The sequence below is a fragment of the Dama dama genome, chromosome 21 (genome assembly GCF_033118175.1).
Source record: "Dama dama isolate Ldn47 chromosome 21, ASM3311817v1, whole genome shotgun sequence".
Classification (NCBI taxonomy): Eukaryota; Metazoa; Chordata; class Mammalia; order Artiodactyla; family Cervidae; genus Dama; species Dama dama.
In genome coordinates this window covers 54,452,064-54,470,959 of record NC_083701.1, presented here as the reverse complement: position 1 = coordinate 54,470,959, position 18,896 = coordinate 54,452,064, and the positions used below count along the sequence as shown (strand labels likewise).

General features: G+C 33.9%; 1 protein-coding gene across 1 annotated transcript in view; it reads left to right on the top strand.

Moving 5' to 3' along the window:
• EMC2 (ER membrane protein complex subunit 2) overlaps positions 1–10,537 on the top strand; it is a 49,362-nt gene extending 38,825 nt beyond the window's left edge. Inside the window, exons 11-12 of the mRNA XM_061123600.1 lie at positions 7,018–7,105; positions 10,366–10,537. Coding sequence (XP_060979583.1) covers positions 7,018–7,104 — 87 coding nt within the window. The 3' untranslated portion in view covers position 7,105; positions 10,366–10,537. The remainder of the gene's footprint in view (positions 1–7,017; positions 7,106–10,365) is intronic.
• The last annotated feature ends 8,359 nt before the right edge of the window (positions 10,538–18,896 follow it).

The window sequence follows — 18,896 nt, the reverse complement described above, 5'->3', positions numbered from 1 at the left end:
ACTCAGATATGACCTTTCTATATATCCAGTCTTTCTTAGAACTAGGTCTGGCTCATAGTGATATTTCTGGCTTCAGCCTTTCTCTGTTCTACCCCTGTGGGTCTTCAGGTCTTGAATTTTGAGGTGGTGTTCTCAGTTTTAAATGTTACATTTTGTTGTTGTTTCTCCTGGGATTTGCTCCCTCTGAGCATCACTACCTCCCAACTTCCCCTTCTCCCCTTATCTGAACCATTTCTCCCTCTTTAACTTAAGTGTTTCTGCCCGGTTCAATTTGGTTTCAGTTTCAGAAGTTTTCCTTCAGTATGAAGTTTTTTACCTTCCGGAAGAGGGTGTTTGCTGGATATTTCAGGGACTTTGAGGTCTTAGGCCATTATTGATAGACTTGTTTAGTGTCACATTTGCATGCAGTTTTTTATACTTTGATTTGGAGGATTTGAGACTGTCTTGATTTTACAAACCATTGGCTGATTCATCAGTTTATATTCCAGAGAAGGCAATGGCAACCCACTCCAGTACTCTTGCCTGGAAAATCCCATGGACAGAGGAGCCTGGTGGGCTGCAGTCCATGGGGTCGCTAAGAGTCTGACACGACTGAGTGTCTTCACTTTGACTTTTCACTTTCATGCATTTGAGAAGGAAATGGCAACCCACTCCAGTGTTCTTGCCTGGAGAATCCCAGGGACGGAGGAGCTTCGGTGGGCTGCCGTCTATGGGGTCGCACAGAGTTGGACACGACTGAAGTGACTTCGCAGCAGCAGTTCATATTCTTTTCATTTCTGTGGCTTATAGAATACTAAGATGTCCTCTTTTGCATCCTGTTGTGTCTCCCACATAGCTGTTGAGCTTTTGTAGATCACACTTCTACCAGTAATATTATTATATTAATAACAACCTTTTAGGGTTTTGAAGGATTGCTTGCTATATATACACACACACACACACACATATATATATATATATATATATATATTTTTTTTTAAGATGTCTTTGTTGTAATTGTTTCTTGTTATTTTGGTTTAGTTTTGGTGCTCTTTGTTTTTGTACTCCTGATTGGGGAGATTAGAACAATTTAGTCACCTTTGTATAGTTTTATTATATATAATAAAACTGTTGCCATATTGCAAGTCAGAATATTTATAAGTATTAGCTAGGCTGTGCTTCTTCAGATGGAGGTTGAGATAGCTCAGCTCTGTAATGGGGTTCCACACAGAGTAGGCTTAGGCAGGCAAGTATGAAGCAGGGAGGGAGAGGTGGTTTGTGATTTAAAAATAAGACTTGGATAATATGAAAATAACAGTATGCGAACTACATCATTATTTTTAAGATATTTTTGGGGAACAACTAGCTGCTCAGTGCTCTTTTTTTTTTAACATGGTATGACTATATTTCTAAAATCAATTTTTATTAAATTATAACATACATAGGGAAAAAAACCCAAGTCACAAAGGTACATTCCAATGAATTACACAAGTCAATGTATCCAGGACAATAAATAGAAACATTATATCACCCTAAACCTTTATGATAATTTTTTTCAAGTTCCACTTCTGTCCCTCTCAAAAGTATGAATTTATAATCGCATAGTCTTGGCTTTTTTTGAACTTTGTGGAATCAAACACTGTGTATGTATTTTTGTCTGGCCTCTTTCACTATTTATGAGATTTAAGTGTGTAGTTCATTCATTTTCATTGTAGTTTATTGTATGAACATACTGTATTTAGTCATCTGTTGATAGGCATTTGGATTATTTCCTGTTTGGGGCTATTATGAATGACACTGCACTGATATTGCTGTGTAAATCTCTTGGAGTATATGTACAAGTATTTCTGATGGGTGTATACCTTTGAGTGAAATACTGAGTCATAGGATGTACATATATCTAATGGAAGTAGATGAAGCTGGTTTTCCAGGTTACTTGTTTATAGTCCCATCAGCAGTGTTTTAGAGTTCTCATAGTCACACATTTTCACCAACACTTCCTTCTATTAGGTTTTGTAATTAGTCATTATGATGTATGTGTAGTGGTATCTTCATTGTATTTCGTATCTCCCTGATGACCAACAAGGTTGAATACTTTTTCACATTTTTATGGTTGTTTGGATATCTTCTTTTATGAAGTCTATGTTTTCCATTGGTTTATGATTTTTTATCTTACTTTTTTTAGCTTTTTGATTATGGGCCTTTTGTTCATTATATGTGTAGCATATCTTTTTTAACTCCTTTGTTGCAGTCAGTCTCAAATGATTTTGATGAAAAAAGTTCTGAAGATTATCTTCTACATAATCATTTCCTATATGGTTTGTGCTTTTTGTATTCTGTTTAAGAAATTATTTGCTAATGATCATAAAGATAATCTTGTGTGTCCCTGGAGTTTTTTTCTTCTACTTTTCACATTAAGATCGACAGTCCTTTTGGAATTGATTTTTACATATGATTTAAAAATAGGGGTCAGTTTCCTCCTATGCAGCTTTCCAGTATTTCTATCTCTGTATTCTGTCATTGAGTCCCATTCTGTTGAAGCTAGTACCTTATAATAGTTGAGAGAGAACACAGATGCTAGATCTGTATCTCCTGGCTTCAGAGTTTGTCTCTGACATTTATTAGTTATGTGGCCTTGGACAAATTACATGCCATCTCTGGGCCTAGCTTTTCATCTGCAAGATGGGCATAATAAAAGTTTTCTAAGTATTAAAGGAGTTGATACATATGTTTCACCATATCACAGTTATACACACTGTATTGTGCTTACTAATTGCATGCTCTAAGTTCACTTTATGTGTGCTATTTTAATCTCAATTACATTAACAGTAACAACCATAACAGAATAGTAAACAGATAGTATATTGTAAGATAGGTACTTTTCCTATTTTACAAATGAGGAATTTAAGGCAAACTGACAGTTTGACTCCAAATTTGATACTCATAATGGCTACAATATACTGCCTTTATAGAGAAGTATCAGGTGTAAATGTTTCTAAAACTGCAATTATTGTTTCCATTTCCCTTCTCCTTTATTTTCTCATGTGAGCAAGATGACATCCTACCCTCACTTGGTTTTCTTTTTATTTCAAGCCCAAAGCTCTCCATAGTAACCAAATTTAGAGTTTCATTTTGTTTGGGTTTTATTTTTCCCACCTCTTTCTCCCTGTCTTTAACTTTTGCACTGTACTTCGTGATACCCAGTGGTGTTTTACACATCTTTCCTTTCCAAATTGCCTTTTCTTGACTAAGGAAAGGATAGTATAAAGACTATTTATCAGTTTCTGTCATCTTGGATACCGCTACAGGAAGATAACATCTCTCAGCTGATAATGTCAGATTTCTGTGTAGCAGCCTAAAATACCCCTCAACTAGGAACCACCTACTGTATAAAATTTATTTTGTCTCTAGATATTAGTAGTGAGTTTTAAGTAAAATATTTCAGTGCTTTTCAAGCTTTCATCTCTGTTCTTTTTCTATAGTAGGTTTTGGTTTTCTTTCTGTGAGTCAGATTTCATAAATATTTGTATCCATTACCTTTTGCTATCATATTGGTTTAAAATAATGACTTATTTGTGTATATCTGTAGGTGTCATGTAGGCTTGGGCTCAGTTGAGTAATTCTACTAGTCTCCAGTGGGCTTTATTTTTTTCCTGCCCCATGCCAGTGGTTGGTTGATGGCCTCAGTTAAATATCTGGTGGTTGGTCTCTGTCATCTGGGAATGCTGGGCCTTGTATTAAATATTTCTCACTTTGAAAGCTAACTTGGACTTACTCACATGAATAAGTTGCAGGGTTCCTGGAGTAGCGAACAGGTGAACTCCAGTGCACAAGGGCATTTTGAACTCTGCCTGTGTCACATATTGTTAATATTCGTTTGAGCAAAAGAAGTTACATGGTCAACCCAGATTCAGGGGATATATTTCACCTCTCAATGAGAAAAAAATATGTGGTCATTTGGAAATTTATTACACTTTTGTATGACTCATAGTTCCATCTTTCTGTTCTATTTTGCCTTTTTCTTTTTATCTACTTTATTGAGGTATAATTTATATACAATAACATGCAAACATTTTAAGTGTACAGTTGAGTTTTGGCAAATTATACTCCTCTCTCATTACTGCCCCATTCAATGTGTACAGTTTCCATCACCCAAGAAAGTACCACTCTGCCACCTTGCAGTCAGCCCCATTCCACACTGTAGAATAACACTGATTTGACAGAACTTTATATATAAATGAGATCATTGGTTATGTATTTCATTCCTGGCTTTTTTCACTCACCATGTTTTGGAGATTCATCTATCCACTGCTCCATTTTATTTATCTTACTAATTTGTTCACCCATATTATTTTCCACAAATTCTGTGAATTTGTGAATGTTAGCCCAGCTTATCCTAGTTATCACAATGGAGAAATCATTGATCTTTGAATTTGATAAGTTTTTATTATTTGAGTGATCTTTCTGGTGAGTTTTCTTTAAGACCCATCAGGAAATGATGAAAAAAGAGTTTACTTAAAAATCTATGAAAAAGAAAAATGCAAAATTTATGATTAATGTGAAAAACTACAATATGACTTTCAGAGATTGATGTTTTAGTAATATAAATCTCTGGGATCTAATTGAGAACTTTATGATGTGTCTAGGCATATAAACAAGTATAAAGTATATAATAAGTATTCCTTATTGTAATATTTTTCTAGGCACTTAAAAATTAGAGAAAATGAGATCTTAAGAACGCCTTTCTGTCTTTGTTTTTACTTAATGAAACAGAATATGGCTGCTACTTGTTCTTTAATTAGGTAATTGGTTTAGCATGTTCAGTAGAGGCAGGCAAGTTTGATTAATGCTCATGAAAAACCTTAATGTTAACTTACTCAAAATAATTTTCCAGATAAATGCTTCTTTGGTACTCTGTTAAATTTGTCTGTGCATGTGTTATTTATGATTACTGAGGTGATCCTGTTACTATCCTTTTGAGAAATAGAAAATTAAATCATGATTTGGGGGAAAAATAGGGTCCCAGCTTAATCAGTTAAATTGCCATATAATTCTAGAATAGACAAAATAATTGCATGTCAGGTAAAATTTGAAGTGATAGATTTATATTTCCAAATTTCTTTTTATTTGTTCTGACACAGGTAAGTCAGTTTGGCTTATTCTGAATTGCACTAGTCAGTAGCATTGATAGACAATCTTACAATCTTAGTAGGTGGTTTTCTAAAATAATCTAATTTTAAAAATCACAAATTTGTGTTTATTATTTTTATTACATTTAAGTGCAAACCAAAAAAAGTGCTGTATGTTAAAATACTTGGTATGACTTCACTACATGATTTTTTCATTTTTATTTTCTATTTAAAAAATTAGTGTCCTATTTTGTACCTCCCCCAGAATGCTTTTTCTTAGAATTAGACCTTTAAATATCTGATTAGGACCATTCCTGTTTACTTTGGGTAGGCAGTGGTAAAAGAAAAGGCTTTCTGTTCTTGGTAAGTCCTTGCGAAAGTGACTCTATCAACTGGGTAATAGGAGTAATAAGCACACTCCACATCCTTTACTCACCAGGGAAAATTATGAAAGGGCAGAGTTTTAAATGTGGTATTGCCATAGTTTCTAATTATGACCTGAATATTCAGCATTTGAATTCCTTAAATTAGTAATGTCTTATAAAAGGCAAAGTGATCTTGATTCTTATGAGAAGTGTTTTTTCCTGGCATTTCCTCTAGAAATCTCCTTTATTAATAGTCACTCTGTCAAATCAGTATTCAACTACAGACACTAGTGGTTTAGGAACTAGGAGAATGATCATGTTAAACTGCAGTCAAGGAGGTCAGAGTCAGGTTAGCAATTTCTGAAGCCTATTTCCTCTATGATGTTACCTGTACTTGATCACTTAATCTTTCTCAACAGGTCACATGAAGTTTGCCAAATTAAGTTAATTACAAAAGAGAAGGAACACATCATAAATCAAGTACTAAGTACTTAAGACAGCATTGGTATCTGAAGGAAAGATCAGTCACTTGAAAGTATACTGAGTGCTTGGATGTTAACTTGAAAATATTATATGTTGCTAGTAGAAAATGTTGATCAATAGTTTAACCAGAGGAAAAATAGGTAATATAGATATAATAAATCTTCCCCTACCTTTCCAAGGAAACATGCTTATCTAGTAAATCTGTAGTGTTAAGTCAAACTAATAAATGATGGGAATTGTCAGTGTAGTTAGAAAACTCATTTTGAAATCAGCATGGGGTATTCAACAGTATTTTCCCCACTGATTATTTATTATATTGAATTTTAATAAGTCATGAATTTTTTTGAATATTGAAAGATAGTATTTAATGCCCTACATTTTGTTCTCATTGTAAAATCCATTCCCAATTTGGTATTATAAAATAAATTATGACTTAATAAACTAGAAATGCATTCTTTAAAACATGTTTATATTACTTCAACATATAGCATAGAGTTTTATTTGATAGCTTTTCAGAAACGTGATGTTATCTAGTCAACTAATAAAACTGGGAAATTTTTTTTAAAAATTGAAACCTACTGTAAAAAATTTTAGAGAAATCTTACTTTAAAATATTAAATAACAGTACTTTACATTTATATTTTATCTTTATTTGAAATTATAAACATTTGACCAGAGGTCACACAAGTAGAAATGGTCCACACTCCTACACAAATAGAAGCTAAATTTTGTTTCTAAATTATGCTTTTTATTTCATAAAGGTTTTTTGGTCTGAAAAGGTAGGATAGTTTGAAAATCAAATATATATTTTTATAGATTATCATACTACTTAAACATTTAAACTGGTCAATTTTACAGGGAAATTTTATACTTCAGTTGAAGATGAATCCTTAATGAAAATGTTCTTAAAACCCAAAGTTTATTTTTTACTGAAGAAAAAGAACATACTTGATTTTGTGCTAGTGATAAAATAATGTTAACTTTCATTAACAATTTGAAAGTACGATTGTGATTTTGTACCTGCCACTGTAATTAAGCCTAATTGCATTTTTTAAAATTAGTTTGCAGGTCGAAGTAAGAAGGAAACCAAATACTCTCTCAAGGCAGTTGAAGACATGTTGGAAACACTGCAGATCACCCAGTCTTAAGGTTTCAAAAACTCTTTCACATTACATTTCACAACTGCAAAATTGAGCTCACTGGTTTGTGATTTATTTACTAGATGCCCAGTACTATTTATATATTGATTTTCTGTTAAGAAGGCAGTTGTAAAGAATGCATTTATATAAACCTAGAAATGGCATTTATTGCTAAGCAGGTAGAGGGAGAAAGCACATGGAAAAGAGATTTAACAAGATTCTTACAGATCAAACATCATTCTTTTCATATCACACATATATAACTGCTCTTAAACCACAATCTGATATATAAATAACCTTGTTAAATAAACTGATGATTTATTAAACTTGCATATGAAAATTCTAGATTCTTTTTGTTGTATTCAAATAGTGAATATATTGTTTTAAAGCTTAATTTCTAGAAAACTCCTTTTTTTTGTGGTAGGAAATACATAGCATATGTAGTTGACAGAAGTAAAATGCAGGTAAATTATTTCATTCTCTTTATAGTGTCAGGTTGAATTTTGCTTTGCATTCTGGTGTGCTATTACTTTATATTCTATAATGTTATTCTGATAGATCTTGGTTAAAGTATATCATTCTCCAAAGTTCAGCATTATCATTTTATGAAATTTTGTTTTGCTATGGGACATAATTGAGATTTTTTTACCTATAAAATGGTTTAAGGTTCATGTATGCTATGATAGTCAAATTTAACCCTTGTGATGGTTATGTTTATCCAGCTTTCAACACTAAATTATTTAAAGGGCTGTTTAGAAAGCATAGATAATAGGGATGAAAGGAGTTTCAGTGGCTTAATTATTCTCCTTTATGGAAAAATAAGAAAATCTAAACTATTTGTAGAAGCAAAAATTTTGTAATTCTTACATCTCATTACCTCCTTAATAATAATTAGAATTTCTTTCTTTTTTCTCGTTTCATGATGAACAATCATTATGCTACTGTTAGTAGTATTTGGTGTGTTTTGCAATAAAATAGAACTTGAAAGTTAAAGCAGTTTATTCAGACTTTTAAGTTCAAACACTTAATCAGTTTTTAAAATAGGCAGTTCATTCAGGGCAAATGTTATTAGTATTAATTTATAATTTACATGCATAAATTATATACTACATATATAAATACACTTAATTTTTAATTACTTGCCAATGTAATACAGAAACTCTGGTATGTTTGCTGTTGTGCTCAGTAGGGCAAATAGATCATAGAAAAATTGACCAAGTAGAAGTCTGAAGGAAGAAAACTATTGTCAATATCAGCATTTTAATTTTATGAGTTATTCTGTTAGCAAATTGTTCTCCACATCTAGTCTAATTCTTTCATTTTGCATTTTTTTTCCATTTTGTTCTGCCACAGATAATGGGCAGATGTGAAATAACGCTTCCCTTATGAAGATAATTCCTATTAACTAGTATTTGTTATCATAAGATAAACTGTTTTTGCCCATGAATTTATTGACCATTTTCAACATAATCAGCCATTTCAGATTTGTTTCCTTTAAAGAAAATAGTGCCCACATATTATTCCACTACCTTTCTTCCCTTTAATGTCCTTCTGTGAGTCACTAGAGTACTGTATACTTCAGCAATTTTTGCGTAATAAATAGTTTAGTGCCCCTTAAAACTATCAGCCTTTAGTTTCACTTTTTTTCTAATTTTAACACCTTCTCTCCAGAAATTTTTAATTTGTTAAGTACATTGTTAATGTGTAGTAATTTATAGACTTCAAATCTTAGAAGCGTGAAATTGCAAGTATGAAAATTAATTAAATATGAAATATTAAAGCTAAAAATGGTTCCATAGAAAGATTATGGGGACCCTGGGTCCCTGATGGCATTGATGAACACCTGAACCAACAAGAGTAATTGCCAGCTCCTGCACTAAGTACATGAGAAAAATAAACTTGATAATTAAGCCATTGTATTTTCTATTACTTTAGTCATATATGTTTCTGACTGATGATCCACCATTAAGCTCTTTTTAAAATGCAGAACTATTATTTTAGACGTGTGAGGGATGCTGTTTCAGAATTTAATGATTTAAAGTTAAGTAGATAATTACATCGGAGAAGGCAATGGCACCCTACTCCAGTACTCTTGCCTGGAAAATTCCATGGACAGAGGAGCCTGGTAGGCTGCAGTCCATGGATCTCAAAGGGTCGGACACGACTGAGTGACTTCACTTTCACTTTTCACTTTCATGCATTGAAGAAGGAAATGGCAACCCACTCCAGTGTTCTTGCCTGGAGAATCCCAGGGACGGCGGAGCCTGGTGGGCTGCTGTCTGTGGGGTCGCACAGAGTCAGACACGACTGAAGTGACTTAGCAGCAGCAGCAGCAGCAGCACATAATTACATATAACAAAAGAAGTAGTATCTTGTTCCAACTCAACACCTAGTATTTAAGCCAACAGAGGTGAGAAAAAGGCATATTTAGAACATCTTTAATCATAAGAATAATGTTGACTTGGGAACAGAAGAAGATATAGAAAACATTGAAATGGAGAATTAATGTTTCAATATGCCAGAAGTATACAATTTTTTAATCACATGCTTTGAAGAATTTTTTTTCCTTTAATGTTGTAATCTCTTTATTCTCAAAGCAACGTCACTTATATTCAAAGAACTATAGTAGAGTTTAGAAGGGACATTAGAGAGATTTAGTTGTAGTTGATTTTAGGATGAAGAAGTAAGGTTCTGAGAAATTAAGCTCTTCTGTGACAGAGCAGGAAGTAAGATTAGGATGTCAGGGGTTCCCAAATCAATCCTCTTTCTAGTATATTCCAAGATGTATGTCTAACCTGTGATAGGCTGTTCCTTGATAAAGATGAGAGCCAGATGTATCCAAAGGACATTGCTTGGTGGCTGAGAAAGGACTAGAATTCAGATTTTCTGACTTGTGAAACAATTTTTTAATGGAATAATTAAGCCAGAATTTCATTTTTAATTAAATTGAATGTAAAGGAAATTACCCAATAAAGATAATTCATTTATAGTCAATGTGAGAAGTATTTCAAACTGTTATAGAATTATTTCAAACCTCCTCACTTTGAACTTCTGATTTCTCCTATCTCCCTTCTCATTCTTGGCAAGTAACCTCTTGTTAAAGGCTGAATGGTGTCTCTCCCCACCCCACCCCAATTTAATATTTGAAGTTCTTATCCCTGGTGCCTCTGAATGTGACTTTATTTGGAGATTGAGTCTTTAAAGTGGTCATGAAGTAAAATTGAGTCATATTGCTGAGCCTTAATTCAATATGATTGATATCTTTATAAGGAGAGATTAGGACACAGACATACAGAGGAAGCACCATGGAAAGACAAAGAGAAGATGTCCGTCTACAAGCCAAGGAGTGTTTCCTCAGAAGAAACCAGCTCTGCTGACACCCTGATCTTGGATTTCTGGCCTTTAGAAATGTGATGAAATAAATTTCTGTTGTTTTAAGACACTCAGTCCTCTGTGTACTTTTTTAAGGTAGCCCTAGTTAGCTATCATAGCTCTCTTACTATTTCACAGATAAAAGAGAGTTCATAAACTGTATCAGATATTCTTGTGTGCAACTTCACCTCTTTTCCTCCTAGAGTAGAAGAAAGTAGCCCTACTCTTTTTTTGAGCTGTTTCCCACCACTGTCTTCCTCATTTTTTAAACTTTAGCCATACTTTAGTTTCATGAATTTGCCACCCTTCCTTCTGCTGCAAGAGCATCCTGACTTCTCCAGAACTTCATTTCTTTTCTTCACACTTGTCCTTAAACTATTTTCTTTTCTTCAGTATATGTTTTTCCTTTTTATTTCAGCCAGTTTTTTTCCTATTAACACTAAAATATGCTCGATTTTCTACAACTTTTTAAAACATCTCCCTTCTTTTCCACAATTCCCTTGCAGCTACTACCCATTTCTCTGTTTTGTTTTTTTTTCACTGCCAGATTTCCTCACTTTTCTGAACTCATGTCTATTTTCTCATTTTTTAAATTGCTCCAGTCTGGCATCCCCAACTCCCCCCTTCACCCCACATCGTTCCTTTGAAATAGTTTAGCTCCATGTCACCAATCTAATGAACATTTTCAGTCTTTTAAATCATGGCCATGTTCCATTTCTGTTATGCTCTATGATTCATCTCAAGTGTGTACATTATGCTCCATTTCTTTTGCCACCAGCACCCTAGACCAAGCTACCATTATCTGACTCCTGGACTACATCAGTAGCTAGATATCATCATCACTTCCCTCAGTCAGTTTATCACTATGATTAGAATGTGACAAAGCATCACTAATAACAACTTTTTACCCTCACTCTCTTTAAAACTCGCTTATTTGCCATTTGATGCCTTAAACATGACCTTTGATGTTCTTTATGATATCAGAACCAAGAAGGATGATTCAGATTTTCTTAACTGTAAACTACTTTCCTCTTCCCCTTTATTTCTGCATTTAGTTACACTTAAATTCCATGGCCTTGTTACACGTCCTTCTTCCATAAACTTGGTACTTGTTCCCTCTGTATGAAATAAAGCCTTCCTTGACTCATCTTTCAGAGGTCATGTCCCTCTTTTTTTTTTTTTTTTTTTATTTCTTACTATATTTTTAAAATAATGTCTTACTTTTAGAATACTTTAAAACTCACAAGAAGTTGCAAAAACAATACAGAGTTCCTGTGTACCGGAAAGCTTCTTCCTACTATCTTATGTAACCTTAGTACATTGTCAAACCCAGAAATTGACATTGCAGCACTGCTGTTAACTCAGGTACAGATTTTATTCAGATCTCATAATTTTTACATGCTTGCCTTTTCTTTATGTTGTGTTTCATATGTAGATTTATGTTACCATCACCACAGTCAGGATATAGAATGTATATCTCAAAGGAACTCCTTGCTACTTGTTAATAGTTACATGCTACACCCTCATCTATCACTAATAGCTACTACCCACTGATTTTTTTCCTTTGTTGCTATAATTTTCTCACTGTAAAAATATTTTGTCCTTGGAGTCATACAATTTGTAACATGTTGAGGCTGGCTTCTTTCACTGGATATGTTGCCCTTTAACTCTTATCAGTGCTGTATGTCTCAATAGTTTTTATTTTTAAGTAATATTTCATTGTATAGATGCATCACAGTCTGGTAATCCATTCACCATGAAAAGACATTTGAGTTTTTAACACAACCAAGTGGGGTTTATTGCAGATATGCAAGGCTCTTGCTTTACTGTTTGAAAATTTGTTAACGTAACTTATCATACTAAGAAGAAAATAAAAACCACGTGATTATATTGATACAAAAAAAGCATTTGACAAAATTAAACACCCATTTATGATGAAAAAGGTATAAAATTTGCATCTAGCATGGTATATAATGAAATACTAAACACATTAATTTGGAAACAAGACAAGGATATGCACTTAACATGTCTGTTTGATACAGTACTTGATGACTTAGCTGGTGCAGTAAGATAAGGGCATAAAAAGTATACAGCCTGGAAAGGAAGAAGTAAAGCTCAGATATACAGATAACCTAATGGTCTCATGTAAAACCCCAGGAACTCTCCAAGAACATCCTGGAACTAATAAATGAGTTTAGCAAGATCACAGAATAATACAAGGCCAATGAAATTTTTATTTTTATATGTTATAAATGACATCATTTACAGTTGCTAAAAACATACAGTATTAAGTATAAATTTAAGAAAATGAGATATGTTTGCTGAAAACTATAAATGCTAATGAAAGAAGAGCTAAATAAATGGAGAGATGTACCATATTCATGGATTGGGAGGCAACATAGCGAAGATGTCAGCTGTCCCTCACATGATCTGTGGGTTTAATACAATTTCTATCAAAATCCCAGAATTCTTTGTAGATAGACTTTCTAAAATTTATTTGAAGAGGCAGAGAAACAAGAATAGCATATACAATTTTGAAGATGAAGGAATCAGACAGCTATTACACCAGCAGGAGAGTATAGTATTGATACCAACTGTGTGCAAAAGCCAGAGGGATAGACACATACAGCAGTGAAACAAAATGTGGAGTCCAAAATAAACTCACACCATTATGGCAAATTAACTTTTGAGTAAGGAGGAATTATGCTGGGACAACTGAAATAGTGTTGGAACAATTGGAAGTTTATAGCAAAAAAAAAAAAAAATCCCTCAACTTCGATCTCCCAAAGTTAGGCCAGAATTCTTCAAGTGACAAGATATAATCCTTTTTGAAAAATATGAATAAATTGAATTTGTAAAAAGTAAAAATGTTTTGTTCTGAGGAGAACCCTGTTAAGTGGAAAGACAAACCACAGACAGAAAATGTTTGCAAATATATTCAGTAAAGGACTTGTGTCCAAAATATATAAAGAACTTTCAAAATTCAATCAGTTCAGTTCAGTTGCTCAGTCGTGTCTGACTCCTTGCAACTCCATGGACTGCAGCATGCCAAGGCCTCCCTGTCCACAGCCAACTCACAGAGTTTACTCAAACTCGTCCATTGAGTCAGTGATGTCATCTTATCCTCTGTCGTCCCCTTCTTCTCCTGCCTTCAATCTTTTCTAGTGTCAGGGTCTTTTCAGATGAGTCAGTTCTTCGCATCAAGTGGCCAAAGTATTGGAATTTCAGCTTCAACATCAGTCCTTCCAATGAATATTCAAGACTGATCTCTTTTAGGATGGACTGGTTGGATCTCCTTGCAGTCCAAGGGCTCTCAAGAATCTTCTCCAACACCACAGTTCAAAAGCATCAGTTCTTCAGTGCTCAACTTTCTTTATGACCAGCTCTCACATCCATATATGACTACTGGAAAAACCATAGCCTTGACTAGATGGACCTTTGTTGGCAAAGTAATGTCTCTGCTTTTTAATATGCTGTCTAGGTTCATTATTACTTTTCTTCCATTGAGCAAGCGTCTTTTAATTTCATGGCTGCAATCACCATCTTCAGTGATTTTTGGAGCCCAAGAAAGTAGAGTCTGTCACTGTTTCCACTGTTTCCCATTTATTTGCCATGAAGTGATGGGACCAGATGCCATGATCTTAGTTTTCTTTTTTTTTTTTATTAGTTGGAGGTTAGTTTTCTAAATGTTGAACTTTAAGCCAACTTTTTCACTCTCTCACTTGCATCAAGAACCTCTTCAGTTCTTCACTTTCTGCCATAAGGGTGGTGTCATCTGCATATCTGAGGTTATTGATATTTCTCCCGGCAATCTTGATTCCAGTTGTGCTTCTTCCAGCCCAGCGTTTCTCAAGATGTACTCTGCATATAAGTTAAATAAGTAGGTTGACAATATACTGCCTTAATGTACTCCTTTTCCTATTTGGAACCAGTCTGTTGTTCCATGTCCAGTTCTAGCTGTTGCTTCCTGACCTGCATTCAGATTTCTCAAGAGGCAGGTCAGGTGGTCTGGTGTTCATGTCTCTTTAAGAATTTTCCAGTTTGTTGTGATCCACACAGTCAAAGGCTTTGGCATAGTCAATAAAGCAGAAGTTCATAGTAAGAAAAGAATCCCAATTAGAAAATGGGTAGAACAGACACCTCAACAAAGAGGCTACTGTAATTGTGGTAGGTGAAAAGATGTTCGTGTTCAATGTAATTAGCTGTTAATAAGGAAGTGCAAACTGCAGCTGTAAAGAATGCCTATTAGGATGGCTACAATAGGACTGATAACTCTGTGCTGATGCTTATGCTGAACAACTTTAAAATGTCAGATGTTTAGCCTTTCTAGAAAATGGTTTGTCATGCTTTTATATTATCACATACCTTATATTTGGAGCATTTGTCACTTTAATTATATTTTCAGGTGATTTTCTCCCCCAGTAGTTCTTTAATTATGCGAGGCCTGAGACTCTTAATCTGTTTTGGCCCACTATTGGCATTACAGTTTTTAGCATGAAATCTACACACAGACACAGATGTTCATGTATACATCTCTCTCCATTTATATATTTGTATTTCCTTTTACACCCAATTGTAATAATCACAATGAGATGTAAAAGGTATGGGCTTTGCATTGCAGTAGCCACAGTAGAAAGGAAGAATAAATCAAGTCTTCCATACTCATTGTTTCTTAATATAAAAATACAGTTAATTAGAAGGATCTTGATGCCCCAAGTTATATTAGAAGCATACTGTAACAAACCATTTAAGCCACAAATGATGGAATTCCAATAAGGTCATTTGCATCTCTACTATTTAGTATAAAAATACAAACATTGTAAGAATGTACAAACCATTTTCAAGTCTAAGCCCTGGAAAAATTCTTCTACCTCAACAAAATGCTGCCACCAAAACAAACTTGGACTAATTTGATGAATAAGTCTTTAATAAGGAAATATATACTTGCAGGTGTCCAAATAGTAATGAACATTTCCAAATAGAAGGAGATAATAAGTGAGGAAATCTGAGTTTATGACTAGCAAACAAGAGATAAACTACTAAGAATCTCCTTTAATTGCAAATTCAATTCCTTTTTAGGCAACGTAAATATTGCATGACATGGATAAGAATTATGTAAAAGTATGATTTGTCAGATGAATGACTAAAAAAGTTGAGGTTTCTCAAAAAGCATGTGCTTTAAAAACTCTAGGTAATAACAATGTGTACCAAAATATCACATCAATTTAAAATCAATTTGAAGCTCTCCAGAGTAGTAACTATAGAGTGATTTCAAGAGTTGGCCTCAAATGACACCCAATTTTGGATCCAGTTTCACTATACTGGCCTACGTGTCATATTCAGTATGACAGAGAGAACTGGAGACAATACAGCTCCATTGGTTGATAATTCCCCAGGATCCCTCCCCTAGTCTGACTTTATTAAAAAATACTGAAATTATGACTACAGTTCTCGTGTGGGGAATCAAAGTTGTGTGGTTCCAGATAAAAATGAAGAAAATGATCTTGCTAACAAGAGCTTTAAGTAACAGCATAGATACACTGATTTATAAAAACGAATGGCAGTTGGGAAATAGATATGGTCTAAATGTTTACATTGCAAGTGGTTGCATCATGTATGGCACCCAAGAGTCAGAACTCAGCTGCTTGACAAAGGCAATCATAATGAATATTAGAATGAGAGTAAATTTTAAAAAACAAGTTTTAAATACATAAAAAAATAGTTGAATACAATACTGTTTGCTTTTCCATGGAGGTGTTTACTGCTAAATATTTCATTTTTCTGCATATGGCTTCTCTAAATAAAGTTTTCACACAGGGAAATATTTACCAGTTTAAAGAGAATCATAATGCAAAATTTTCTGTCATGAATTATATCCCAATTTAGCTAAGCAACTTTAAACTTAATTTTCTACTAACAGATCTCAAGTATCACTAGACTAGTTTTTAAATTTAACAGTCACTGATTAGAAATAACAAAAATGATTTTCAATTGTATTCTTTTCTTGCTACAAGCTTATAGAAGTACGCCACCTAGAGTAAATTTTATAATTTTTAAAGTGTAAAAACATCTGGACTGGTTTTATTATTTTAAACTATAAAAAGTAGGCACGTTTTCATCAAAATCAACCTAAATATTATAATAATTGTGGAATTTTTCATATACTCTATTTTGACATGTAACTTTCTTAATATTGCTTTCTGAAAAATTGACTGTTTTTCAATAGTTCCATATTAAGCAATGTACATAGTGTGCCCTCTTGAGATGATTAACAAATCAAGTTTAGGAGTTACAGTTTTTAAAACCTGATCCAATGACATTAGGTAAACTTAACATGCTATTACCAACAGAAATAACTATGGAAGTATTTGAGAGATAATATAAATAATGAGTTTTGGATATATACATAAGTACAAGCATTAATCTTGTGTTCAATGAATTTTGAAGTATAATTGTGGAAGACATAGCCATTGAGTAAGGACTGCTGCTATGGATCTAAACATACAAGTAGGTAAAATTTTTCAAATGCTGGTAAAATGTGAATGAAAAGAGCATTTTATTTGGCCTCTTTTTTTCAGGTGGACATGAAACATGCTTTTTTTCTTGGTGAAAAAAATATGAAAGAACATTTTTTAAGATTTATCCATAGATCTAAATATCTTTATTGAGGAAACACTGTGTAAGATATTGAGGCCTATAGGTTCTTTTAACTAGGCAGTGTTAAAAAGCATTGACATTTCTTTTTTTGCTTCCTGCCCCCCCCCCCAAATTTATTGAAATATAACTGACATATAACATTATGTAAATTTAAGATACACAATGTAATAATTAGATACAGGTATATATTGCAAATTTTTTAAAACAATAAGGTTAAATAATATATCCTTAACCTCTTATAATTAGTATTTTTTTGTTATGGTGAAAACATTTAAGATTTACTCTCACAGCATCATACAAGTATGCAGTAGAGAAAAAGAAAGATATACCTATCTGAATGCAGAGTTCCAAAGAATAGCAAGGAGAGATAAGAAAGCCTTCCTCTATGATCAATGCAAAGAAATAAAGGAAAACAATAGAATGGGAAAGAATAGAGCTCTCTTCAAGAAAATTAGAGATATCAAAGGAACATTTCATGCAAAGATGGGCACAATAAAGGACACAAAAGGTATGGACCTAACAGAAGCAGAAGACGTTGAGATGGCAGGAATATACAAAAGAACTATACAAAAAAAGATCTTCATGGCCAGATAACCACAACGGTGTGATCACTCACCTAGAGCCAGATATCGTGGAATGCAAAGTCAAGTGGGCCTTAGGAAGTCTAACTACGAACAAAGGTAGTGGACGTAATGAAATTCCAGTTGAGCTATTTCAAATCCTAAAAAATGAAACTGTGAAAGTGCTGCACTCAACGTGCCAGCAAATTTGGAAACCTCAGCAGTGGCCACAGGACTGGAAAAGGTCAGTTTTCATTACAGTCCCAAAGAAAGGCAATGCCAAAGAATGCTCAAACTGCCACACAATTGTACTCATCTCACATGCTAGCAAAGTAATGCTCAAAATTCTCCAAGCCAGGCTTCAACAGTATGTGAACTGTGAACTTCCAGATGTTCAAGCTGGACTTAGAAAAGGCAGAGGAATCAGAGATCAAATTGCCAACATTTGCTAGATCTTCAAAAAAGCAAGAGAGTTCCAGAAAAACATCTGCTTTATTGACTAATGCCAAAGCCTCTGACTGTGTGGATCACAACAAACTGTGGAAAATTCTTAGAGATGGAAGTACCAGTCTCCTGAGAAATCTGTATGCAGGTCGAGAAGCAACAGTTAGAATGGACATGGAACAACAGATTTCAAATCAGGAAAGGAGTATGTCAAGGCTGTATTTTGTCACCCAGCTTATTTAACTTATATGCAGCATACATCATGCAAAATTCCTGGCTGGATGAAGCACAAGCTGGAATCAATATTACTGGAAGAAATATCAATAACCTCAGATATGCAGATGATACCACCCTTATGGTAGAAAGTGAAGAACTAAAGAACCTCTTGATGAAAGTGAAAGAGGAGAGTGAAAAAGTTGGCTTAAAATTCAACATTCAAAAAACGAAGAATATGGCATCTGGTCCCATCATTTCATGGCAGATAGATGGAGAAGCAATGGAAATAGTGAGAGACTTTATTTTTTTTGGCTCCAAAATCAATGTAGATGGTGACTGCAGCCATGAAATTAAAAGACGCTTGCTCCTTAGAAGAAAAGCTATGACCAACCTAGATAGCAGAGACATTACTTTGTCAACAAAGGTCCATCTAGACAAAGCTGTGGTTTTTCCAGTAGTCATATATGGATGTGAGAGTAGGACTATAAAGAAAGCTGAACGCCAAAGAATGGATACTTTTGAAGTGTGGTATTGGAGAAGACTCTTGAGAAT